The 26160-nt window shown below is 47.0% G+C and overlaps 2 protein-coding genes across 2 annotated transcripts; one reads left to right on the forward strand and one right to left on the reverse strand.

Annotated features, from left to right (window-relative positions):
- Window positions 1–1003: 1003 nt before the first annotated feature.
- Window positions 1004–1573, forward strand: DUSP18 (dual specificity phosphatase 18). Its single transcript, XM_070956469.1, has one exon. It carries the CDS (start codon window positions 1007–1009, stop codon window positions 1571–1573), a length of 567 nt encoding a protein of 188 aa, XP_070812570.1. The 5' UTR covers window positions 1004–1006.
- Window positions 1574–17472: 15899 nt separating this feature from the next.
- Window positions 17473–21170, reverse strand: LOC139326310 (solute carrier family 35 member E4-like). Its single transcript, XM_070956483.1, has 2 exons — window positions 20534–21170; window positions 17473–17894 (listed from the first exon to the last, which is right to left on the reverse strand). Exons 1-2 carry the CDS (start codon window positions 21168–21170, stop codon window positions 17473–17475), a joined length of 1059 nt encoding a protein of 352 aa, XP_070812584.1.
- Window positions 21171–26160: the final 4990 nt, after the last annotated feature.

The raw sequence follows: 26160 nt of genomic DNA on the forward strand, positions 1-26160 counted from the left end.
TATCCCATAATTAAACAAATTAAAATTAGTGTTTAAAATTTAAATTTAAAAATTTTAAAAGGGAGAAGATTTAGGCCAGGCCAGCTTGATGAAATAAAAACGTTTTAAGCGCGCGGCGGAAGGTGCGCAGATCCGGGATCCTCCGTATCTCCGGGGGGAGCTCGTTCCAGATCGTAGGTGCCCCCACAGAGAAGGCTCTCCCCCTAGGGGCCGCCAGTCGACATTGTTTGGCTGACGGCACCCGGAGGAGCCCCTCTCTATGGGAGCGTACCGGCCGGTGGGAGGCTATTGGTGGTAGCAGGCGGTCCCGTAGATAACCAGGTTATGCATAAACAGAGGGATAGAATCAAGATCACGTGAAGTGTTAATACTACTTTATAAGGCCTTGGTAATAAGGCCACATCTGGAGTAATGCATCCAGTTTTGGTCGCCACGATGTAAAAAAGATGTGGAGACTCTGGAAAGAGCGCGGAGAAGAGCAACAAAGAGGATTAAGGGACTGGAGGTTAAAACACATAAAGAACGTTGCAGGAACTGGGTATGTCTAGTTTAGTGAAAAGAAGGACTGGGGGAGACAGGATAGCAGTCTTCCAATATCTCAGGGGCTGCCCCCAAAGAAGAGGGAGTCAAGCTACTCTCCAAAGCACCTGAGAGTAGCACAAGAAGCAATGGGTGGAAACTAATCAAGAAGAGAAGCAACTTAGAACTAAGGAGGAATTTCTTGACAGTTAGAATAATTAACCAGTGGAACAACTTGCCACCAGAAGTTGCGAATGCTCCAACACTGGAGATTTTTAAGAAAACGTTGGATAACCATTTATCTGAAGTGGTGTAGGGTTTCCTGCCTGGGCAGGGGGTTGGACTAGAAGACCTCCAAGGTCCCTTCCAACTCTGTTATTCCGTTCTATTCTTTCCTCTCTTTTTTCCCCCCTCCTTCCTCAGCTCCCTTCAGCCCCAGAAAAATGACGCCGCCTTCCCCTGAAACGGACATCTAACGCTCGCCTTGATGAACGCAGTTTTTGGCGCCATACCCATCCTTTTCAGGAACCCGTCGGTCTACGGTTTATCCCGCATCACCAACAGCCTCTTCATCAGCAATGGCGAGGCGGCCAACAACAAACTTTTCCTCTACGCTAATCGCATCACCACCATCATTAACGCCACGGTGGAAGTGATCAACACCTACTTCCCAGACATTTACTACATCCACGTCCCCGTTTTGGACTACCCCACCGCGCGCATTTACGATTTCTTCGACCCCGTGGCCGATAAGATCCACGCCGTGGCTCAGAATCAGGGCCGGACTCTGGTGCATTGCGCAGCTGGCGTCAGCCGCTCGGCGGCCCTGTGCATCGCCTACCTGATGAAATACCATTCCATGTCTCTATTCAACGCCCACGACTGGGTCAAATCCTGCCGGCCCGTCATCCGGCCAAACCTTGGTTTCTGGGAACAGCTGGTCGAATACGAGTATCACCTCTTTGGGAAGAACAGCGTCAAAATGATTCGGTCCCCTTTGGGCCTGATCCCTGACCTCTACGAAAACGAGGTTAGAGTCATGATCGCTCTGTGAGAGGCGCAGCGTGGGTGCAGCCCCCTTCCCCTGAGCCAAAGCACCGCATAAACCCCCACGCGCCACCTTGGCTTAAGTTTGAAACGGGGATTTTTAACCTGCACGTTTTATTCTGTTCCATAAATAAAAACCTGCAGCATATTGGAAGGGGGGAAAATAATAATAATAATAATAATATATGACAATTTAATATACAACCATTAGACGATTGACTCCTTCTTTACTTTAGGCTCTGGAATAAATCCTGCAGCAAAGCTGTTTGGAGAAATGTGACTTCTTTGCCGGGATGGGTTCAAACGAGGCAACCGGTAGTAGCCACCGAGATCCTAAGATCGGGCGAGATCCTAAGAAACAAAAACAACCCCTTTGATGAATTTTCCCTGCCTTTTTTTTTTTTCCCAGCCACGTTTCCAGGAAGACGGCAGGCAGGATTTCTAACTTCTGAATTTCTTCTTCCCTGCTTAGAAGGGATTAGATCTGGCTCTACCCGTTCAGCCTTCCGGCCGCTTTAGGATGAAATATTCTCCGAGAATTGATTTACTTGGGCATGTAGCATTTTTGTGTTATTAAACATTTCGAATTCAACGCATTGGGCTGCTTTGTGTTTCATGGTTCGCTTTGACAAACGGTTCTCTCCTGCTCCTCCTCCTTCCTATTTTCCGTGGTATTTTTGCTCTTGCCTCACAGTCAGGAGGTTTGTGAGTTCGATCCTAGGTAGAGGCAGATGTAGGTTCTCCTGCTTGGGCAGGAGGTTGGACTCGATGACCTGCAAGATCCCTTCCAACTCGGTTAATCTGTTTACTGACCAAGGGGAAGGTGGTATTTACCAGGATACCACCGGTCAGCTGGGCAGCTGGGCCTGGCGGAGGTGGTATTCACTGGGAAAGCTTAGAAAGGATAATCACATTGGAAAGACCGCCCCTGCTGCAAATTTTACACCCTGTTCAACTTTTGTGTAGTTTTAGAGCAAAACGAGAGCTACCTAAGAGTTGTTACGAGTCTCTTCAAGTCTTAGAGACAGTTGTAATAAACGAAATACAGGCAAGTGCTTGAGTTACGACCATAACTGAGCCAGTGGTGGGTTGCTACAGTTCGCACGAACTGGTAGCAGCAGGGCGGGAGGCTCCGCCCACCCGCCCAGATGTCATCAAATAACCTACCACTGAACTGAGCCCGCTATTGTAGCATCGTTGTTGCTGTCATTGAAGAAAATACCTCTGTAATCCCAGCTCTCTTCATTGCAGTCATTATGTGGAGCGTGGAGGGGGGGGTGTCTCGGGTTGAGGAATTGCCCTGGGATTGTTGAAACGGACCGTCGTAAGTCAGAGACCGCTGGAGATACTACATTCAGCGGAAAGGTCGTTGTAACTGTTTTCTCTCCTCTGTTCAGCCACCCCATCCAAGTTCCAGGAAAATCAACATTTTTTTCATAACCTAACAGGCGAGAGGGAGATCCAGGAACTGTCAAATGGGTTTTCGGGAGCACCCCCCCCCCCGTACACTTTTACAGGAGTGTCTCCCACCACCTGGACAAAATGAAGTTGTTGATCGCATCACCAGGCAACCCTTGACTTTACAACGGTCCATTTAGTGACCGTTCAGAGTTTACAACGGCGTTGGGAAAAAAGCGACGTGTGACCTTACGACCTTCGTAGCATCCCCCACGATCAGGCGATGAAAAGTTAGGTCCTTGGCAACTGGATGCCGTATTCCTCCAATCATGTTGTGCGGGGGGGGGGGGGGGAAGACCTTTTAAAGTTTGAAACGGGGCATCTCAAGGCAAAGGGTTTTAGATTTCACCAATATTGCCACACTCCCAAGAAATGTTTCTCTCAACTCCTACCACCATTCCAAGAGACAACAGCATGGACAGAAACTCGGAGAAAAGGATCATCTTGTGGCCTCTCGGCCCCTCCAGCAGCCGAATCAGAGGAGGAGGAGGGGGCAGTGTGGGAGTCAGGGTCAGCATTAGGGCAACCTGAGAGCTCCGAGGGGGAAGAGGGAATGGAGCTGGCAGAGAGAGAGAGAGAGTGGTGGAGCCTGGGCCGTCCGTCAGCCCTCAGATGGAGAGTCAATAGCCCCAGGTCTGGAGGTGGCTGATGAGGAGGAGGAGGAACAGCTGGGTCCAGTGCCTGACGCACAGATGCACAGAAGGGAGAGGAGAGGAGAGCAGTGGAAATCTATGGGCCGGTCCTCAGGACGGAAGAGCCACTGCTGCTAGCGAAGCTCTGGGGATAAAAGGCAGGGGGCAGAGATGAACAGGTGTGGCAGACAACTATTTATCTCCCTGCCGGCCGGACTTGTTAGCCTGCGGTGAGAGAGAAACGTTTTGTCGGGGCTGCCGGCGCTCCTAATTAAAGGAATCTTTGAGTTCCCTTCAGAGGGTTTGTCGTGTTTGGGGAGCCGGGTCAGAAGAGATCAGCTCTCTCTTGGCAGTGTGGAGTCTACACAATTCAACCAAAAATTGGCACAACCGACATGATAAAAGAATCCCTGGTGTAGAATGGGGTCCAAATTTCCAGAAGGCACCTGAGAGAGCAAATGGAAACAAAATGAAGCCATTTAGGAGAAGGAGACGAGCAAAATGTTTGTAGACGCCTGTATAAATAGGAGCTAAGTCCTTTTTCTGCTCCACCCCGGCTTGACTAAGTCAAGCAACAACGTGCCAGCCTCGGAATCCGAGTTGTCCATTTGTATTTCTGCTGCCTCTTTCCCATTTCTGCTTTCCTTGCTACAATTTGAGATCAAGCAGGCAGGAAAATACAGGGAGTCCTCGACTTATATTTATGCCTCATATCTACGACGGTCACAGTGTTCCTGGGGAGTCACGTGATCCCCTTTTGCGACCTCCTGACAAGCAAAGTCCATGAGAAAGCTGACTTCGCTTAACCACCACGTGACTCACTTAACAACTGGGGTGATTCACGTAACGATGGCGGCAGAAAGAAAATTACCTGAGATTCTCGATTTACCGCTGTGAGGCAAACTCCACAGATTTGGTTAGGCTCACATTTTGCAAGTGTCGTGCAAGATTCGGTCACCGGCGCCGGTGGCAGAAGCTGTAAATTATCAGCAGTTGTGATAAAAGAACCAAATCAAGAGATTATTCTAGGTTTTCTCTCTTTGATAAACACGCTACCCGCCGTGCAGTTGCAGAAAAGTCCCAGCAGATCTAGCATCAGTAGGATGGAGGTTTTGTCATACAACGGCCTTTCCTAACCATACCATCTCTTAGGTAAAGGTAAAGGTTCCCCTCGCACATAGGTGCTAGTCGTTCCCGACTCTAGGGGGCAGTGCTCATCTCCGTTTCAAAGCCGAAGAGCCAGCGCTGTCCGGAGACGTCTCCGTGGTCATGTGGCCGGCGTGACTCAACGCCAAAGGTGCACCGAACGCTGTTCCCTTCCCACCAAAGGTGGTCCCTATTTTTCTACTTGCATTTTTTACCTGCTTTCGAACTGCTAGGTTGGCAGAAGCTGGGACAAGTCATGGGAGGTCCCCCCGTTACGCGGCACTTGGGATTCGAACTGCTGAACTGCCGACCTTCTGATCGACAAGCTCAGCGTCTTAGCCACTGAGCCACCTTTTCTGTATGTTAAAAGTAGCCAGCTGCAAACCACCTTAAGTTTCCGGTAACAGAGCGACATATAAATATTCGGATCAATAAATGACGGCAGAAATTTTGTTTCCCCATGACCCCCGTGGGGACCCCCCGCATCCCCATTTCCCCTTTTTAAGTCCACTGAGCTTTCGCACACCCAGACTGGAATCCCTTACCAACGCCTGGAACGCAGAACGACCAAACGCGAGGAACGACAACAGGTTATTCCAAGCCAAATCCACTTCGCGCAACGTTTGCGATAGCAGCTCGCTTGATAATTTCCGAGCGCTCATGGCGTCTCCCAAGCGCCTGGAGATCTGATAGATCTCTGACAATCCTGCGGATGAGAACAAAGAGGAGGGGGGGTTGTTTAGAAGTCGCTCCAAGGGTACGGAGGCAGTTTGGTGTAGTGGTTAGGGCGCTAGGCTAGAAATCGAGAAATAGCGAATTCTAATACTTCTTAAAGCACAAAGTTTCCTGGGGTGATCTGGAGTCAGTCAATCTCTCTTCACCCATTTGCACTAGGGAAAATAAATTTCCACCTTTCACGATCCGTTTCTCCCCATCTCCCCATCTCTTCCTATCTCTATATAACAGGGGCTGCCCCGAAGAAGAGGGAGTCAAGCTATTCTCCAAAGCCCCTGAGGGCAGGACAAGAAGCAACGGGTAGAAACTCATCAAGGAGAGAAGCAACTTAGAACTAAGGAGAAATTTCCCGACAGTGAGAACAATTAATCAGTGGAACTCCTTGCCTCCAGAAATTGTGAATGCTCCAACACTGGAAGTTTTTAAGAAGAGGTTGGATAACCATTTGTCTGAAGTGGTGGAGGGTTTCCTGCCTAAGCAGGGGGTTGGACTAGAAGACCTCCAAGGTCCCTTCCAACTCTGTTATTCTATTCTATTCTATTCTATTCTATTCTATTCTATTCTATTCTATTCTATTCTATTCTATCCGTCTATCTTCGTGTCAGAGTGCACACAGTGTGACTATTTTGAGACAACCTAGGAGCAAAATACAGAAAACAGGTTTGTCTTTCAAATACCAGCTTATCTACAAGGAATATATACATACACCTACTAGGCAAAGTCAGGCAATAAATCATCAACTATAGCACGAAAACACACATGGAGAGAGAGAGAGAGAGAGAGAGAGAGAGAGAGATACCATCTCTTATATATACAGCCTCTTAAAGTCGTATCAGCTCAAAAACCTTGCCGACTCATTCCGTGCCTTATATCATTGTAGCAGCTGGTCAGCTCTTAAAGTATTTCCCTGACACTTAGGCTTCTAAGGGATCCTGAATCTTCTCTTCTTCGGGCTAAACCCACCAGGTTCTTTTAATCATTCTTCGTAGGACGTTTTGTCTCCTAAACCCAGAAGACATCGAGAAAGGCTACTATGCCCCCAGCGTGGAGCAAGCCCATTAGACAAAAATCGCGTCGACGCAAGAAACTAACTTTTTTTTTTTTTTTTTAATTTGATTTATATGCCGCCCTTCTCCGAAGACTCAGGGCGGCTTACAATGTGCTCAGCAAACTTTTCTGATTAAAGACGATAGGACAGTTTCAGCCAGCCCTGTCAGGCTCACAAAGCCATCCGCATTGAAATTGTCTGCACCCCCCTTATCTTTGAACCAAGATTCTCATCTCCAATATCGTCAGAATGCGGGTTATTGGTACATCCCCAAAATCGGGAATGAGCGTAGGAGATCTTCAGGAAATTCAAGAAAAAAAGAAAGAGGGAGAAAGGCATCTCTGCTGTACCCCAAATGTAGGCTGTTCCAGGCGCAGAAAGCAACACCTCCCTACAGACAGATGGCTGGCTGATGCCTGCAAGGATTTCGTTGGCCTTCCTGATTACCTGCCCAGGAGATAGAGAGAGAGACAGGTGAGCACATTCCGGGAGACAATCGATTTCACACATTCTGTTGGATTGAATCTAGGATAGGAGTCAGAAAGCTAGCAAAGGTGGCGGTTTTGAAGACCACCAAGGCGTGTTTTTTTTTTCTGGCCCCCCAAAAAAGAGAGACAGGTAATCCTCTAGTTACAAAACTTCATTTAACGACCAAAGTTACAACAGCACTGGGGGAAAAAAGCGATTTATGAACAGAGGTGGGCTCTCCGCAGAGGTTCGGGAGAACCTCTAGCTAAGATTCTGTGCAGATTTGAGAACTCTCAAATCCCATTCTTCGCTGGCCCTGCCCCCCCACACCCAATTTGGGGCTCAATTGTGGTCGAAAGTCGAGGACGACCTGTCGTGAAGGTGATTCCTCTCACAGCCATTCCAACTCTTTGTTGTTGTTTTAAAAACGAAGGGGGTGCATAGTCAGCCATTTTAAATTTTCCTTCCCGAAAGTCGGTCGAAAACTGTGCCACAGGTAGTCCTCCTTTAGTAGCCGCAATTGGGACCAGCAACTTGGTCATTAAACGAAACCACAACTGTGCTTATGACCTTCTCTCAGCTTTCCTTTGCTTGACAGACCTGCAAAGGTTGTGTAGGTGAGGATTCATTGTACAATTACATTTTTATCCCCATCCTAACTGTGTGAATAGTTGCTCAGCGGGACATCTGCCAAATGAGGACCAACCGCCTGGCTATTCGGTGCGTTGCCACCACATGGTAGGAATTATATTTCAAAATATTTGCAGAGCAGTGTGTGGAAACATCTCAGTGAAAACAAGAAGCAACGGATAGAAACTAACCAAGGAGAGAAGCAACCTAGAACTAAGGAGAAATTTCCCAACAGAACAATTCATCGGTGGAATAGCTTCTTTCCAGAAATTGGGGACCCAGATTGTGGGGGGCAATAAGCTGACTTTGTATAAAATATACAAAAGTATGAAGGCGATTGCTTAACGCATTGTAAGACGCCCTGAGTCTCCGGAGAAGGGCAGCATATAAAAATAAAAATAAAAAATAAAAATTTCGCCCGGCCAGCTTGGACTGAAGGGGTTTTAGAGGGGATTTTGATGGTTTTTATAGTTTTATTGGGTATTCTTAAAAAATAAAATAAAAATTGAACTTTGTATGTTTTATTGTTGTGAGCTGCCCTGAGTCCTTTTGGAGATAGGGCGGCATATAAATCCAAATAATAAATAAGCATACTGCTTCCCTTTCGCCTTTCAGCTCCAATCCAGGAGCCCTCAAGCAGTCGCATTCACGACAAACCATTTTATGCCAAATTTATACTTTGCTGATAAAGAAATAAAGGGAGACTAGTATAGATCTATTTCAAGCTATTTAGCTCTCATCAGCTAGCCATACTCTTACTTGGGTTCGAACTTGGGCTGCCTGCATATTAGGCAGTTGTATTAACCTCTGAGCCAAGAGAGAATTATGTAGATATTTCAAGCGATTTAGCTCTCATCAGCTAGCCATACCCTTACTCGGATTTGAACTTGGGCTACCTGCATATTAGGCAGTTGTATTAACCTCTGAGCCAAGAGAGAATTGTGTAGATCTATTTCAAGCTATTTAGCTCTCATCAGCTAGCCATACCCTTACTCGGATTTGAACTAATATATATATATATATAAAGTGTTTTTCTCTCGAATTACCTGGTCTACCCCGATATGGGAGGGAGCATATTGCTTCCCTTTTGAACTTTTGAAGGAAGTCACGTCCAATATGGATTCCCACGCAAGGGAATAGGACACAGAATTCCAGAATTCCCAGAGTCAAGTGTAGGAAACAGGTGTGTGTGTGTGTTGCATGGACATTTTGTGAACAAAAAAAGAACTCTATACAATCCACTTCAAAACGACGGATGGAGGCATGGAAGGAGAAGAAACCTGGCAGACAAAAAGTAAGATCTGAAGAGGAGCAGAAAGTACCAACCTTGTGTATTTGCTGCAAACATCGAATCAGGTGTGCAGTCGATGAATTCATCTGGTTGGACGGTCTGGAAAGGAACAATTTCCTCAGTAATCCAATTTCGGGGCTAATGATAAATCCATGTTTTCTTTCCTTTTCCCTTCTACTTATGGTTAGATTATAAAGCTACTTTTTCATCGCTTTTTGTGGGGGCACGGCAGGCAAATCTTTGTTTGCTCTATTGGAACATGATATTAGTGTTCCAATATCTCAGGGGCTGCCCCAAAGAAGAGGGAGTCAAGCTATTCTCCAAAGCACCTGAAGGCAGGACAAGAAGCAACGGGTGGAAACTAATCGAGGAGAGAAGCAACTTAGAACTAAAGAGAAATTTCCTGACAGTGAGAACAATTAACCAGTGGAACTCCTTGCCTCCAGAAATTGTGGATGCTCCAACACTGGAAGTTTTTAGGAAGAGGTTGGATAACCATTTGTCTGAAGTGGTGGAGGGTTTCCTGCCTAAGCAGGGGGTTGGACTAGAAGACCTCCAAGGTCCCTTCCAACTCTGTTAACTCTATTCTATTCTCTTTCTTTCAAGTTGTATCCCCAATGTGGAATCTTAGATATGCTCTGAGTCTACATAAACAATCTGGAACCTCTCAATTCGTATCAATTAACCTGAAGGGCATTGCATGTTTAGAAAGATGCCACACAGGTGTTTTTCAACCTTGGCGTGTCCGAGATGGGTGTACTTCAACTCCCAGAATTCCCCAATCTACCTGTATTGTTTGCCTCGGTTAATACGCTGGCGTGAAAACTGAGCTATTCAGAACAAAAGAGTGTTTCCCCCCCACCATCATTTTCCTTGCTACATCTACACCTGTATTAACCTGAATTTTATTCAGAGGCAGCAATACCTAAATATTAATTGACTCCAGGAAACAAGAGGAAAACTCACCAAATTCTTGGACTTCCCAAAGAAAGTTACTTGGATCTCCGCTCTTTCTTTACAGAAAGGAGATAAAAGTTAACACCTGGCTAGGATTTTAGGTCATGTGACAAAGCCAGGATTCTGATCAAACAGGTTTTCCTACCTGAGGTCAATTTAATCTGTTCCGGGGAATGGGACAAAACCTTCATGAGTAAGTAACAGGTGCTCAAACAGTTCGTATTCAGTTACCCCTTTTCTCTGATGTTTACCTGAATCCTCAGGTGAATGAAGAGTTGGTAACAGACAGATTTCCCATGCAGGAGGAAGAACTAATTTCAGTTTCCAAGGCAGGTGATTACAAAAAAAAAAAAAAATAGTTAGGTCATACCAACCGAATAAAATTTAGGTGTGGCTTGGTGGGTGTGGCAGGGGAAGGATACTGTAAAATCTCCATTCCCTCCCCACTCCAGGGAAAGGATATTGTAAAATCTGCATTCCCACCCCACTCCAAGGGAAGGATACTGTAAAATCTCCATTCCCTCCTCAATCCAGGGGAAGGATACTGTAAAATCTCCATTCCCACCCCACTCCAGGGGAAGGATACTGCAAAATCCCCATTCCCTCCCCATTCCAGGGGAAGGTTACTGCAAAATCCCCATTCCCACCCCACTCCAGGGGAAGGTTACTGCAAAATCCCCATTCCCTCCGCACTCCAGGGGAAGGTTCCTGCAAAATCCCCATTCCCTCCGCACTCCAGGGGAAGGATACTGCAAAATCCCCATTCCCACCCCACTCCAGGGGAAGGTTACTGCAAAATCCCCATTTCCTCCTGATCAGCTGGGACTCCGGAGGCAGAGAATAGATGGGGGTGGGGCCAGTCAGAGGTGGTATTTACCGGTTCTCCAAACTACTCAAAATTTCCGCTACCTGTCAGAATCTGCAAAATTCCGGATTGCAAAAAGGGATCTGTTATATTCAGGTTTCTAAATGGATTTTTTTTTTTTTTTGCCTTCAAGTGAGCATCCTGGTTTTCTATAAAACAAGGCAGGGTTTGCAACTTTAGGACTTGTGGGTTTCAACTCCCAGAATTCCCCACTCTCGGGTTGGTGGTGGGGAAATGAAGTCCAACAGGAATAGATGTCTTCTGGACAACTGAGCGTGTAAATCATAATATGATTATTTTAACCCATTGACTGAGAAACAACTACAGTGGTGTGCAAACTGTCATTTCCTAGCTTAGCATGTGCTGCAATTCCATCCAATGCTGGCTTCTTTGTAGCTTGGTGGAATGCAGAAACTTAGCCTTGGGATCTAAGGTTACGGACTATGGTTAACAAAACGCCTTCCCCTCTTTAGCATCCATACAATATTGTTGTTGTTAGTTGCAAAGTCGTGTCCGACCCATTGCAACCCCATAGATGACGTTCCTCCAGACCTTCCTGTCCTCCACCATCCTCTGGAGTCCATTGAAGCTCACGCCGACTGCTTCAGGGACTCCATCCGGCCACCTCGTTCTCTGTCGTCCCCTTCTTCTTCTTTTGCCCTCCATCGTTCCCAGCATGAGGCTCTTCTCCAGGGAGTCCTTCCTTCTCATTAGGTGGCCAAAGGATTTGAGTTTCATCTTCAGGATCTGGCCTTCTAAAGAGCAGTCAGGGTTGATCTCCTCTAGGACCTACCAGTTGGATCGCCTTGCAGTCCAAGGGACTCCCATGAGTCTTCTCCAACGTTCAAAGTTCAAAGGACTCCATTCTTTGGCGCTCAGCCTTCCTTATGGTCCAACTTTCCCAGCCATCCATTGCAACTGGGAAAACCATCGCCTTGACTATACGCACTTTTGTTGGCAGGGTGATGTCTCTGCTTTTTAGGATGCTGTCTAGATTTGCCATAGCTTTCCTCCCCAGGACCAAGCGTACGACATATAAATCACCAAATGTTTTTTTTTTCCAACCAGAGAGAAGTTGACTGATGATTGCAACTCCAGCGGTTGATTGGCTAAAATCCGGTCCATTCTGCCCTGCATGCTAACATTTTTAGTGACAACTGCAGTCGTTCCAATTACACACAAAAGCGACGACAACATCTTTCGGAAGGCCTGAATTGTTCAGCATTGAACCGGCTGCCAAAGGATGCTCTCTCCCCCATTATTATGATTATTATGATTATTATGATTATTTGCAACCTTCCTGTTGCAAAAACCTTGCTGTTTCCCAAAGATTTTTTTCTTTTTAAATTTTTTTCCCATAGGTTTGGTCACACATGCATTATTATCCAGCGTGCTTGCAAAGGCTTCTCCTTTCTGCCTGGTTCCTGGCTGCTTGAAATGCTGGGCAGCCGTTGCTACAGCAACCACTCTGAATAATTATCCTTCCTTCCCCAGAAAAGTCATTTCTTTCCCCAAAACAGCTTCTCTAGGCTGTCAAACTGTTCCCCACCTCCAGTTTTTTTTTTGTGTGTGTGTGTTTTTTGCAGAGGCCGGAGGCGCGTCATATATTCCAAGCCAGCCCTTCCTTTCCTCCGGGTCATTCAAGGACATCAGGACACAAATAAGACAAAAATAGAGTTTTATTTTGAGACAAACACCAGCCGAGATGCTAAATAGGTTGCCGGGTGCTTATTGACTTCCCATGAGGCTGGGAAAGGTTTCATCTTCCGTTGGTTAGCAAAACATTTAAACTCTTCTGGCTCTTGAGGTCCAGCCCTACCTGCGACACACACACACCCCCTCAGAAGATAATAAACCGTGGTTTCGTGACCGTCGCAAAACAAATCACTGCCCTTGCCTGTTCCGTTGCAAAGCCTGGGAATCAAAGAAGGGGCGAAGGATCCCTAAACAGGAAGATGCGATTCTGAAAAACCCCAGGGACGACGGAAGTCTCTGAGCCAGAAGCCATAAATTTAAAAGGTAAAGGTAAAGGTTCCCCTGGCACATCTGTGCTAGTCGTTCCCGACTCTAGGGGGCGCTGCTCATCTCCGTTTCAAAGCCGAAGAGCCAGCGCTGTCCGAAGACGTCTCCGTGGTCACGTGGCCGGCATGACTCAACGCCAAAGGCGCACGGAACGCTGTTCCCTTCCCACCAAAGGGGGTCCCTATTTTTTCTACTTGCATTTTTTTTTTTTAAGTGCTTTCGAACTACTAGGTTGGCAGAAGCTGGGACAAGGAACGGGAGCTCACCCATTACTAGGGATTCGAACCGCCGAACTGCCAACCTTTTGATCGACAAGCTCAGCGTCTTAGCCACCGAGCCACCGCGTCCCTATAATTTTAATAATTTTAAAATAATTTAAAATAATTTAAAAAGTTTTTAGGGGAGACTTTATTCAGGGGTCTCCCAGTTCTATCAAGAGGTCAGCCGAGTCTCAGTTAATTCAGAAAAGCGTGAGGGAGGAATCCCCAATATCAACTGTGGACTTCTTTGACAACATTTTTTTCTCTAAACTAAGAATCCATTGAAGTGTTTCTCAACTTTTAAGATGTGTGGACTTCAATTCCCAGAATTCCCCAGCCAGCCATGCTGGCTGGGGAATTCTGGGAGTTGAAGTCCATATGCCTTAACATTCTCAAGGTTGAGTTTAAATCTGATTTAAAGCGTCTTCCTCATTTGCAACGAAGAGTCGAATCCAACCCAAGTGGATCGAAACATCTCCTGCCAGCCAAATTCTGGAGCTTAACTAAGGTTACTAAGGAAGGACACAATATCTGATTCATGCCCCCCCTCAAACTTTTTTTTTTTTTGGTTGCAACCACCTCAAGAAAAAAAAAAGGCTAGGCAGAAACTGTGTTGAGTTGGGCCGAACCATCCAAAGTTTTACTTAAAAAAAGGAGCCATCAAAGTCAGGCCTGGCATTCTCCTTCCCTCCCATCTCCCAGTTTCGGAGTTTTGATTCTCGCTTCAGTTAAATCACCATTCTCAATAAGCGTCTCGACCCGTAGTTTCGTTTCGCTTTCATCTAGAATCTGAAAACGTGGTTTGTTGCTGGCGAGATCTTTAATTCAGGAATCAAATGCCCTGTGTGTGCTTTAGGAACAAAGGGAGACGAGTTTTTTTTTCCTGGCCTGCAAGATGCTAGATTACCACTAGATGGCAGCAAAATAGTGGAGGGGTTTTTCTTTTTGTATCTCCTTGCTGCCTCTCTGTGGTTATTGCATGTCTTGCAAGCCAAGATTAAAAATCTTTAAAGGAGGTAGGGAGGAATAGCTTGATTTGCCTGGTCGTTCAAAGCAACTAATAGTCTATAGCACCAAACAATGCAGATTGTAGGATAATGCTAAAGAGCCTGTAGTACAGTGGACTAAAGCACTGTTATTAACAGATTAACATCTGCTGCTTGCAATTATTGCAAGTTCAAATCTCACCAGGCTCAAGGTTGACTCAGCCTTCCATCCTTTCTAAGGTAGGTGAAATGAGGACCCAGATTGTGGGGGCAATAAGCTGACTTTGTATAAATATACGAAAGTATGAAGGCTATTGCTTAACGCCTTGTAAGCCGCCCTGAGTCTCCGGAGAAGGGCGACATATAAATTAAAGCAAAAAAAAAAATGCTGATGCTAAGCCCAGATGTGGTTTATGCAGGTTTAGGATCTATATAAACAGCACCTTGTGGTTTAGCATATACTGTGCAAACTCACCCCAGTGGCTTATTCAGTAGATCACAGTTAAACAAACCGTAGTTTAATGTCCTCTACGCAGCCAGTCTGGGTACAGAAAGATACGCAGCCACAACATTTCCATTTTTTTTTTTTGTTATGACGGCCGTACAATGACACTCCCCTCCCTTCCTGTACGAACAACCCCCAGGCGGGAAAAGCAGATGATTTGAGATCGTCTTCTGCGTGTAACAATGTACAATTACTGACACACCCTGATAGGACCCACAGGGTTGAGGTGATGACGTGTGTCACGAAATCACTTGTGCGAAGGGGCCCTTATTTAAGAGGCGTGCCGGTGGCCTAGAGGTGGAGCTGTCGCCTCACAATCGGAAAGGCTGTGAGTTCGATCCTAGGTTGAGGCAGATATTTCTCTCTCTCTGAGCACAATGAGAATTTTATCTGCTGAACAAAACTCCGTACTGGCAACAGGAAGAGCATCCGGGCAGTAAACACTCAGCTCCATTCAGCTGCCCAGACTCCTCCCTGCAAGGGATTATGGAGTTGTTAAAAGATGATGATGAAAGGTGACCTTATTTAAACTACGGACCCGAATCCCACCCCTCAAAGAATCTCTTCTGTGCAAGCAGACTACGGGTGCTATCAAAATTAAGAATACCCAGATATAATTTGGACCGGAGGAATTCTGTGCACATGTTCCTTTACTCTAACAGGCCAGGCCAGGTTTTTCTTTCCAAAAGGGGTGGGACCCCTGGCCTTACTTTCCCCAGCCTGATTGTCACATCAACTCCCTTCAAAGCCAAAGTGGCTGTTAGGTTCAGCTTGTAGTTTACTCCTAACTTGTTGGTCAGGCAATATATCTGTTTCTTTAAGAAACAACTGAGCCACGTAATCAGGGTTTGCTGAACCCTGTAATTAGGCTACAGTGCATAAATAAGCAGCGCAGAGAAGCATTCTTTGTTCCTGATTGTTCCTGTTGCTTCCTGCGTCTTTCTGCTGATTGGTGTTAGACTGAATTGTTATATGGTACTGTATACCAAGAGTTACTAAAGTCTGTTTGCTTTGGTAAGGGAAGATACTTGCTGGACTGATATTACTGTTTATGACCTTGGACTGTTTTACCTACACCGAGACTGCTTATTATCTTGTATATAAAGTATTTTTCTCACACGAGCTGCACGTTTTATCTCCTTCCCTGTGTGTTTCTGCTCTGCTCGTTGCACAAGCAACAAATACTATTTACACACACCCTAACAGTGGCCATCAGCTTCAAAATTGCAGCCCCCTCCTCCTGCCTGACTTCTCCCAACATAATCGCTTAGAATCAGGGGTGAAATGCTACCGGTTTGCTCCGGTTTGCGGTGAACCGGTAGTGATAAAAAACTACCAGTAGTTAAAAACTAAAAAGTACTTAAAAAAAGCTACCGATTCCTCTGAACCGGTATTTCTGACGATCAGCTGTGCCGCGGGGTTTAGCTTTGCTAGAAAGCAGGATTTCCTGCTTTCTGGCAAAGCTAAATCATGCGGCACAGCTGATCCCTCCCCTCGCTGTTCTACTTACCTTCCCAAGCCTCCTTTTTGGCCCATACTGCACATGCTCGTGCTCAGCATGTGTTCGGCGCGCGGCGTCCATGCGCGACCCGCAAACCGTTAGCAAACCGGTTCGGATTTCACCACTGCTAAGAATAATCCTGGCACCTTGTTCAGATCCAAAGTTGTGTCCTTCTGATGTGTTTTTGAATTACAGTTAAATCCCCAGGAATCCCTGGGAAATACGGCAGCATAAAAATAAATATTATAAACCATAAACAAACCTTGCGAAAGATGCACTAAATCTGTACGGCGTCTAATGAAGCAATGTTTCTTAACCTTGGTAACTTGAAGATGAGCGGACTTCAACTCCCAGAATTCCTGAACCAGCCAAGACTGGGGAATTGTGGGAGTTGAAATCCGCCCATCTTTAAGTTGCCAAGGTTGACGAACACAACTCTGAATGAAAAATAACTTCTTCTCTTTCCAAAGACCAGATTTTAGAAGACAAACTTGGAAATCTCCATAACTTAAAAAAAAAAAAAAACACCCATAAAGCTAAAACTTTCTGGCCTCTTGTCTTTTTGTGAAAAATCAGAATTTGTCTCACACTCACCTGTGCCGGGCAGGCAAAAGTATTTCCTAAAAACCGTTTACTGTAATTCTTGCCCGGAATTACAAAATCATTCAAATCACAGGGACCTGTTTGGAGAGAGAGGGAGAGAAAAAAAGCTTCCTTCTCAAAGCTTTTTGACCGGATTTAGCCCAATTTAGATGGCTTAAACCAGGGGTCGGCAACCTTAAACACTCAAAGAGCCATTTGGACCCGTTTCCCACAGAAAAGAAAACACCGGGAGCCACAAAAACCCTTCCCGTGCCTGTCGATTTCTTGAGCGGCCACAAAACTAGCCTATGTAGTTGAATTAAACCTTCTGTTTTCTTCGGAAACTTTTCTTTTCTTGGATGTATCCATGGTTGGCCTACCGGGGATGGAAAAGCTCAATAAATCATGTGCCGGCAGGTGTCACACATTGGCAGTTGCGATACATATTTTGAGTGACAGGGAGCCGCAACAGATAGGTGAAAGAGCCACATGCGGCTCCAGAGCTGCAGGTTGCTGACTCCTGGCTTAATCTAAGCCATCCAGGGGTTGAGACTCAAAAGAGGTGACGCGACCCCCGCTTTTGAGACTCCTAAGCCATAATCCACGGCTCTGCTTGTTGTGCCTATTCAGCCCATAGTGGTTTTACTCCGCCCGCAATAGGGGTTTCCCGTATGCAGGCTGTTGTTTGCCGATCCTGACCGCCAATAGGATTTACGGGAGATCTCAAGGCCAGCAGAAAGGGAGGATGAGCTCGCCGTCAGAAAGGGAGCTGTTCCAGCCGATTCTGACACGCACACACACACACACACACCCCGCCCACCTAATCTTTTTTGGCTGGGCCCGCCCGCGAGCGCCAGCAAGCGGCGATCCCCTCGGAGTGATGGTACATGAGGACGCCCAGCAGAGTGAGGGCGATGCCCACGTAGCTCAGTAAAGTCAGGTGGCTTCCGAAAAGCCAATGAGAGAGAAGCAGGTTGCCCACCACGTTAAAGTTCCCCAGGACGTGAATAGTCAGGGCGGAGGTCAGCGAGAGGATGCAGAAGCTGGCCAGGTTGTAAAGGACCGAGCCCAGGCAGCTGAGCAGCACGCAAGTCCAGAGGTTGGCCTCGTAGGTAAGCAGGCCGTCCCAGGCCCAGCCCACCTCCATGCCCAGCGCGGCCACGAAGAGGAGGCAGAAGCTGGGCAGCGAAGTCAGGCACAAGAGCCTCAAGGAGTCCAGGTGCTCTTCCTGCAAGAGGGTACCTGTGGGGCAGACAAGGGGTGGGGGAGAGATATCAGCAAAGCTTCAGGATCTGGGCCCACAGAAGGCCAGGGGCAACCGTCCCCGTTGGCCAATGCAGCCAAAAGAAACTCCCAAGACATTTCCGCTACTCCTCGGCTTACGGCCGCAATAGGGCCCAACGTTTACGTGGCTACGCGAGACATTTGTTAAGTGAGCTTCGACCCGTTTTACGACCTTTCTTGCCACAGTTGTTAAGGGAATCCCTGCAGTTGTTAAATATGGTTGTTAGGCGAAGCTGCCTTCCCTGCCGACTTCGTCGTAAAAAGGGGATCAAATGACCCCGGGATGCTGCAACCGTCATAAATATGAACCGGTTGCCAAACATCCGAAGGTAAATCGCCTGACCATGGAGATGATGTGGGAGTCATCAGGCCATCTCTCAGAAACGGTATGGGGGGGGGCTGGAGCAGGGGGTTGGACTAGAAGACCTCCAAGGTCCCTTCCAGCTCTATTCTGATGGATGGATGGAGAGAGAGAGAGAGAGAGAGAGAGAGAGAGAGAGAGAGAGAGAGAAAGAGAAAGAGAGAGAAAGAGGAGGGAGAGATATGATAGAGATACATATAGATAGATGATAGAATGACAGATAGATAGAATAGATAGATAGACGATGGATGGATAGATATTTTTTTTTTTAATTTGATTTATATGCCGCCCTTCTCCGGAGACTCAGGGCGGCTTACAATGCGTTAAGCAATAGCCTTCATCCTTTTGTATATTTATACAAAGTCAGCTTATTGCCCCCACAAACTGGGTCCTCAATTTACCTACCTTAGAAAGGATGGAAGGCTGAGTCGACCTTGAGCCTTGGCGAGATTCGAACTTGCAGTAATTGCAAGCAGCAGATGTTAATCACAATGCTATCAGTCTGCTGAGCCACCAGGCCCCAAATATAATGATAGAATAGATAGATAGATGATGGATGGATGGATGGATGGATGGATGGATGGATGGATGGATAGATGATAGATAGATAGATAGATAGATAGATAGATAGATAGATAGATAGATAGATAATGGATGGATAGATAGATGATAGATGATGATAGAATAGATAGATGATGGATGGATGGATAGATAGATAGATAGATGGATGGATGGATGGATGGATAGATAGATGATAGATGATGATAGATAGATAGATAAATAGACAGACAGAGAGAGAGAGAGATGTAGAGATAGAAATAGATAGATAGAGATAGATAGAGATAGATAGAGGTAGAGATAGAGATAGATAGATAGAGTTAGATATATACAGTAGAGATAGTTTGATAGATATAGAGATATATACATATAGATAGATAGAGGTAGAGATAGAGATAGATAGAGATAGATATATACAATAGATAGTTAGATAGAGATAGAGATATATACATATAGATAGAAGTAGAGCTAGAGCTAGAGATAGATAGAGTTAGATAGAGATAGATATATACAGTAGATTAGATAGATAGATAGATAGATAGATAGATAGATAGATAGATAATGGATGGATAGATAGATGATAGATGATGATAGAATAGATAGATGATGGATGGATGGATAGATAGATAGATAGATGGATGGATGGATGGATGGATAGATAGATGATAGATGATGATAGATAGATAGATAAATAGACAGACAGAGAGAGAGAGAGATGTAGAGATAGAAATAGATAGATAGAGATAGATAGAGATAGATAGAGGTAGAGATAGAGATAGATAGATAGAGTTAGATATATACAGTAGAGATAGTTTGATAGATATAGAGATATATACATATAGATAGATAGAGGTAGAGATAGAGATAGATAGAGATAGATATATACAATAGATAGTTAGATAGAGATAGAGATATATACATATAGATAGAAGTAGAGCTAGAGCTAGAGATAGATAGAGTTAGATAGAGATAGATATATACAGTAGATTAGATAGATAGATAGATAGATAGATAGATAGATAGATAGATAGATAGATAATGGATGGATAGATAGATGATAGATGATGATAGAATAGATAGATGATGGATGGATGGATAGATAGATAGATAGATGGATGGATGGATGGATGGATAGATAGATGATAGATGATGATAGATAGATAGATAAATAGACAGACAGAGAGAGAGAGAGATGTAGAGATAGAAATAGATAGATAGAGATAGATAGAGATAGATAGAGGTAGAGATAGAGATAGATAGATAGAGTTAGATATATACAGTAGAGATAGTTTGATAGATATAGAGATATATACATATAGATAGATAGAGGTAGAGATAGAGATAGATAGAGATAGATATATACAATAGATAGTTAGATAGAGATAGAGATATATACATATAGATAGAAGTAGAGCTAGAGCTAGAGATAGATAGAGTTAGATAGAGATAGATATATACAGTAGATTAGATAGATAGATAGATAGATAGATAGATGGAGACAGACAGACAAACTGATTTGATTGATTAGAGAGACAGACAGAGAGCTTTAGCCAATCAACAGTAGGACAACGTTTCTCAACCATGGCTACTTGAAGATGGGTGGACTTCAGGGGCCCGCCCACCTTCTAGCGGCCCCCTTCGAGAGCACCTGCCTCGCCGACTCCCCTGGGTCACTTACTTTGCTGAATGGACTTCAGGCCTCGCAGGAAAGTGGCGGCGAAGAGGAAGCAGCAGCCGGCTTGATCGAAGTGCACCTCCCCCACGAAGCTCAGGGAGGCCCCCAAGCAAATGGGGCCCATGGCCGCGTACTGCAGCGGGTGGTGGCGCTTCCGCAGGAGCAGCTCCGAGAGGCTCAGGGTGAAGAGCGGAGTCGTGGTGTACACCATCTGGGCGAAGTCCAGCTGGACGTGGTTGAGCCCCAGATTCCCAAAAGCCACGCTGGCGCAGAAGGTCAGGCTTAGCAGGAAAACCCGGAGCTGGGCTTTGGGATGGAGAGCCGGGTGCCCCGATCTTCCGGCCTGGAGCCTGTCGAGGGGCCTGCCTACCACCACGGCCGTCAGCATATGTAAGGAAGACAGCAACACCGGGTAACGGAAATTGTGGACGGCAAAAATCCACTTGTTCAGGCTGGACATGGTGGAGCCCGTGGCCAGCCACGTCAGGACGGTGGCCACCAAGGGCAGAGTGTGGCGCCACCGGGAAAACAGCCTCAGCCCCCAGCGCTGCCCGGGATCCTGCTTCCAGGGCGAGAGAGGCCAAGTTTCGGCGGCCGAGCCCATCACGGCATCGTGCTTCTTCCCCGCTGGCAGGCACATTGGAGACGGCGATCTGAGACGGCCAAAAAATGTCGACTGGCGGCCCAGTCTCTGTGGGGGCGCCTACTATCTGGAACGAGCTCCCCCCCCCGGAGATACGGAAGATCTCGGATCTGCGTACCTTCCGTCGCGCGCTCAAGACGTTCTTATTTCATCAAGCTGGCCTGACCTAAGTTTTCTTTCCCCCCCTTTTTAATGGCAATTTTAAATTTGGTTTTTAAATTATTGGGGTTTTAAATTTCAGCCAAATTATTTCATTCGTTTTATTCTATTTTAAATTTAACATTTATATTTAAAATTTAAATTTTAAATGTTTTATTCTATGGCTGTTCACCGCCCTGAGTCCTTCGGGAGTAGGGCGGTATACAAATTCAATAAAAGTAAAAGTAGTAAAGTAAAGACGGCACGGGCAGAACTGAGTTCTGCAACCGGGAACGAAATCTGGAGACCCCAGGGAGGGTCTCTGCTGGTCTGGAGGCCAAGAAGGAGGGCTGTTCAGTTGCCCCTTCCTCAGAACTGGAATCCTTTGGTGGCGGTGCTTCTTCCGAGCGATCCTTCCTTTCGCCTCCTCGCTCTCCGCTGTCCCTCCCTGTGAGTCACCGGGATCAGATTTCCTTTCCTTGCGTTGTGGTCTTCTCCCAGGCCTGTCTGGAACGGGTTGGGAACTCCCAACTTGTTTGGAGAACTTGGAAACAAAACAAGACTCCTCGCGTGGCAAAGATAGCCGGAGACTTTCTCCTTCGACTCTTCGGAAAAAGGAGTTGAGCCGCCTTCTCCCTCCGTCCCCTGGTGTCGCAGCTGTGTTGCCTTCCAGCCTCTTTGGCACGCCCAGGGCCCGCTCCCCCTTTCCTGCAGCCGGCCGGCTTGGGCTCGGCCACGTGCGAGGATCCCAGCAGAGAGGGAGAAGTGACACCAAGTTTTAGGCTGGCAGGAAGCTCCACCTTCGGGTAACCAGGGAGTGAATCTGGCCGAGAGGACACTATCTTACCCCGAGGCGCCAATCCTGTGCCAGTGCCAGACGGAGGGAGGGAAGTTGGGGCTGGCCAGGACAGCTCATCCAAGGCTTGTGGCTGCAGAAATAAATTGTTTTTTTAAAAAAAATGAGGAGGGGAAAGGCAAGGAAAACCTGAGTCAAGATGTTCCTGAACTTCCAGTCGTCCTAGAAACCCAGCAGCCACCGAGGGACCTTCTCACCATCCACGCTTAGCTTGTTGCAAGGAGAAAGCCACACAACAGGGTGTCTCCCCCTCCACACACACACACACACACACACACATAACCAGAAACTTTTTCTATCCAACTGAAGAAGTCTTGCTTTTGAGCCAACACTCAAAGCTGCGTCGCTTTCATCACCAATGTTATTGACAAGGTGTTTCATTATTAAACCTGTTTACAGATTCGGGCAGCTGCCGAGTGAAATCGTATGGGATAATTAATTATTCGATCGGATCCATTGGTTCCGAAGACCTGATTGGCTTTATTCTGACCTTCAGAGGGAGAGGATTTTGAGGTGCTCTCTGAGCTGGGCTGTTTTCCTGAAGACGTTTCATCACCCAACTAGGTTACATCATCAGTGCTAGAAGGGAGTGGGGTTTGCAGAGAGGAGGAGGAGAAGGAGGAAAAGGACTTTGGGGTCCTTGGTGCTCCCTGAGCTTGGCTGTTTTCTTGCAGACTTTTCATTACCCAACTAGGTAACATCATCAATGCTAGAAGGGAGTGGGGTTTGCAGAGAGGAGGAGGAGGATTAGGAGGAGGAGGATTAGGAGGAGGGGTGGAGGGGGAGGAGGAGGAAGAGGAGGAGGAGGAGGAGGAGGAGGGGGGGGAGGAAAAGGACTTTGGGGTCCTTGGTGCTCCCTGAGCTTGGCTGTTTTCTTGCAGACTTTTCATTACCCAACTAGGTAACATCATCAATGCTAGAAGGGAGTGGGGTTTGCCAAGAGGAGGAGGAGGATTAGGAGGATTAGGAGGAGGAGGAGGAGGAGGAGGAGGAGGAGGAGGAGGAGGAGGAGGAAAAGGACTTTGGGGTCCTTGGTGCTCCCTGAGCTTGGCTGTTTTCTTGCAGACTTTTCATTACCCAACTAGGTAACATCATCAGTGCTAGAAGGGAGTGGGGTTTGCAGAGAGGAGGAGGAGGATTAGGAGGAGGAGGAGGAGGAGGAGGAGGAGGAGGAGGAGGAGGAAAAGGACTTTGGGGTCCTTGGTGCTCCCTGAGCTTGGCTGTTTTCCTGAAGACCTTTCATCACCCAACTAGGTTACATCATCAGTGCTAGAAGGGAGTGGGGTTTGCAGAGAGGAGGAGGAGGATTAGGAGGAGGAGGAGGAGGAGGAGGAGGAGGAGGAAAAGGACTTTGGGGTCCTTGGTGCTCCCTGAGCTTGGCTGTTTTCCTGAAGACCTTTCATCACCCAACTAGGTTACATCATCAGTGCTAGAAGGGAGTGGAGTTTGCGGAGAGGAGGAGGAGGAGGGGGGGGGGAGGGCTCTTTCCCCTTCCACCTTAGCTTTACTCCATGCGGGGCTGCTCCCTCCAGGCCCTCCCGCGCATCCCTGCAGGAACCCCGGAGCCCAGTCTCCACGGCTCCTGCGTGGGAACGGGACTGGCGGGCGGTGGGGCTGCTCCCCTCCCGGCCTCTCCGGGCCAAAACTCTCCCCCCTCCACTCCCACCCGTGTCCCCGACACGCGTGATCCCGCCAGGGCTGCCTGAAGGTGACCCTTACCTGCGCTGCGGCTGGGCTGGGCAGGCGCGGCCCCGGCGCGCGTGGGCTGGAGCGGGAACGCGCCTCGCCCCGCCGCGGCCCTGCCCCGATGGAGATGGGCTCAGCCCAGGCGGGGAAACGGCTCGCGGCTCCCGCTCCCCGAAGGCGCATCGGCCGCGGATGCTGCGGGAGCTGGACCAGGCGGCCGCCTCGGCCGCGCCCTCTGCTGGCCGCCTCGCGCGGAGCCCCGGCGCAGAGCGGCCCCCACAGTGGGCTGCGCAAAGTCGCGCGCAGGAGGAATCCAGCGGGGGCTGCCTTTTGTCCCGCCCGAATGCGACCCTCCTGGCGAGGCACCCTTGCTTCCTTCCTTTTATCCATCCTTCTTTTCCTTCTATCCATCCCTCCATCCTTCCTTCCTTCCATCCCTCGTATCCATCCTTCCTTTCCTTCCTTCCTTCCTTCCATCCATCTTTCCTTCCTTCCTTCCTTCAATCCATCTTTCCTTCCTTCCTTCTATTCATCCTTCCTTTCCTTCCTTCTATTCATCCTTCCTTTCCTTCCTTCCTTCCTTCCATCTTTCCTTCCTTCCTTCCTTCCATCCATCCATCCATCCTTCCTTCCTTCCTTCCATCCATCCTTCTACCCATCCTTCCTTTCCTTCTATCCATCCATCCATCTTTCCTTCCTTCCTTCCATCTTTCCTTCCTTCCTTCCTTTCCTCCATCCTTCTATCCATTCTTCCTTTCCTTCCTTCCATCCATCCATCTTTCCTTCCTTTCCTTCCTTCCTTCGATCCATCCTTCCTTTCCTTCCTTCCATCCATCCTCGTATCTATCTTTCCTTTCCTTCCTTCCATCCATTCATCTTTCCTTCCTTCCTTCTATCCATCCTTCCTTTCCTTCTTTCCTTCCATCCATCCATCTTTCCTTCCTTCCTTCCATCCATCTTTCCTTCCTTCCTTCCTTCCATCCATCCATCCATCCTTCCTTCCTTCCTTCCATCCATCCTTCTACCCATCCTTCCTTTCCTTCTATCCATCCATCCATCTTTCCTTCCTTCCTTCCATCTTTCCTTCCTTCCTTCCTTTCCTCCATCCTTCTATCCATTCTTCCTTTCCTTCCTTCCTTCCATCCATCCATCTTTCCTTCCTTTCCTTCCTTCCTTCGATCCATCCTTCCTTTCCTTCCTTCCATCCATCCTTCGTATCTATCTTTCCTTTCCTTCCTTCCATCCATTCATCTTTCCTTCCTTCCTTCGATCCATCCTTCCTTTCCTTCCTTCCTTCCATCCATCCATCTTTCCTTCCTTCCTTCCATCCATCTTTCCTTCCTTTCCTTCCTTCCACCCACCCATCCATCTTTCCTTCCTTCCTTCGATCCATCCTTCCTTTCCTTCCTTCCATCCATCCTCGTATCTATCTTTCCTTTCCTTCCTTCCATCCATTCATCTTTCCTTCCTTCCTTCCATTCATCTTTCCTTCCTTTTCTTCCTTCCATCCATCCATCCATCCATCTTTCCTTCCTTCCTTCGATCCATCCTTCCTTTCCTTCCTTCCATCCATCCTTCGTATCTTTCCTTTCCTTCCATCCATTCATCTTTCCTTCCTTCCTTCTATCCATCCTTCCTTTCCTTCTTTCCATCCATCCATCCATCCATCCATCCATCCTTCCTTCCTTCCCTCCTTCTATCCATCTTTCCTTCCTTTCCTTCCTTCCATCCATCCTTCCTTCCATCCATCCATCTTTCCTTCCTTTCCTTCCTTTCCTTCCTTCCTTCTATCCATCCTTCCTTTCCTTCCTTCCTTCCATCCATTCATCCCTCCATCCTTCTATCCATCCTTGTTTCCTTCCATCCATCCATCCTTCCATCCATCCATCCATCCTCCATCTGATTTATAAAGCTGAATTTCGGCACCTTATAAAAAGAACGATAAACGGAAAGCTTGGTGTTGTACCATAGACTACGTAGACCCTTTCCCGGGATATCTCTTGGCGTCTGGGAAGTCTGTTACTCTCTCTCTCTTTTTACACCTTCTCTTCAAAGTTGAGGGGGGGACTTCAACTCCAAACTGGCTGGGGAATTCTGGGAGTTGCAGTCCCCACTTCCTAAAGTCCTTGAGGCTGAGAAATTCTGGGTCTGTTTAGAAGAGAAGATCTACAAGAAGCATGATAACAGATTTCCGATAGACAGATTATGATTATGATTAGATTATTATTACAAATTCCCAGGGAAGAAGTTATTCTCTTGCACAATCCAAGGTTTTATTTTACTGTTTCTTTTATAGGAATTCCCACC

The sequence above is a fragment of the Pituophis catenifer genome, unplaced genomic scaffold (genome assembly GCF_029215685.1).
Source record: "Pituophis catenifer annectens isolate HBS135680 unplaced genomic scaffold, rPitCat1.0.hap2 SCAF_38, whole genome shotgun sequence".
Classification (NCBI taxonomy): domain Eukaryota; kingdom Metazoa; phylum Chordata; class Lepidosauria; order Squamata; family Colubridae; genus Pituophis; species Pituophis catenifer.

Coding starts and splice junctions, on each gene's coding strand:
- LOC139326310 (XM_070956483.1), bottom strand. CDS start 21,170: ATGTGCCTGCCAGCGGGGAAGAAGCACGATGCCGTGATGGGCTCGGCC. Junction 17,895..20,533: donor CCTGAAGTCCATTCAGCAAA/GTAAGTGACCCA, acceptor TCTGCCCCACAG/GTACCCTCTTGCAGGAAGAG.
- DUSP18 (XM_070956469.1), top strand. CDS start 1,007: ATGAACGCAGTTTTTGGCGCCATACCCATCCTTTTCAGGAACCCGTCG.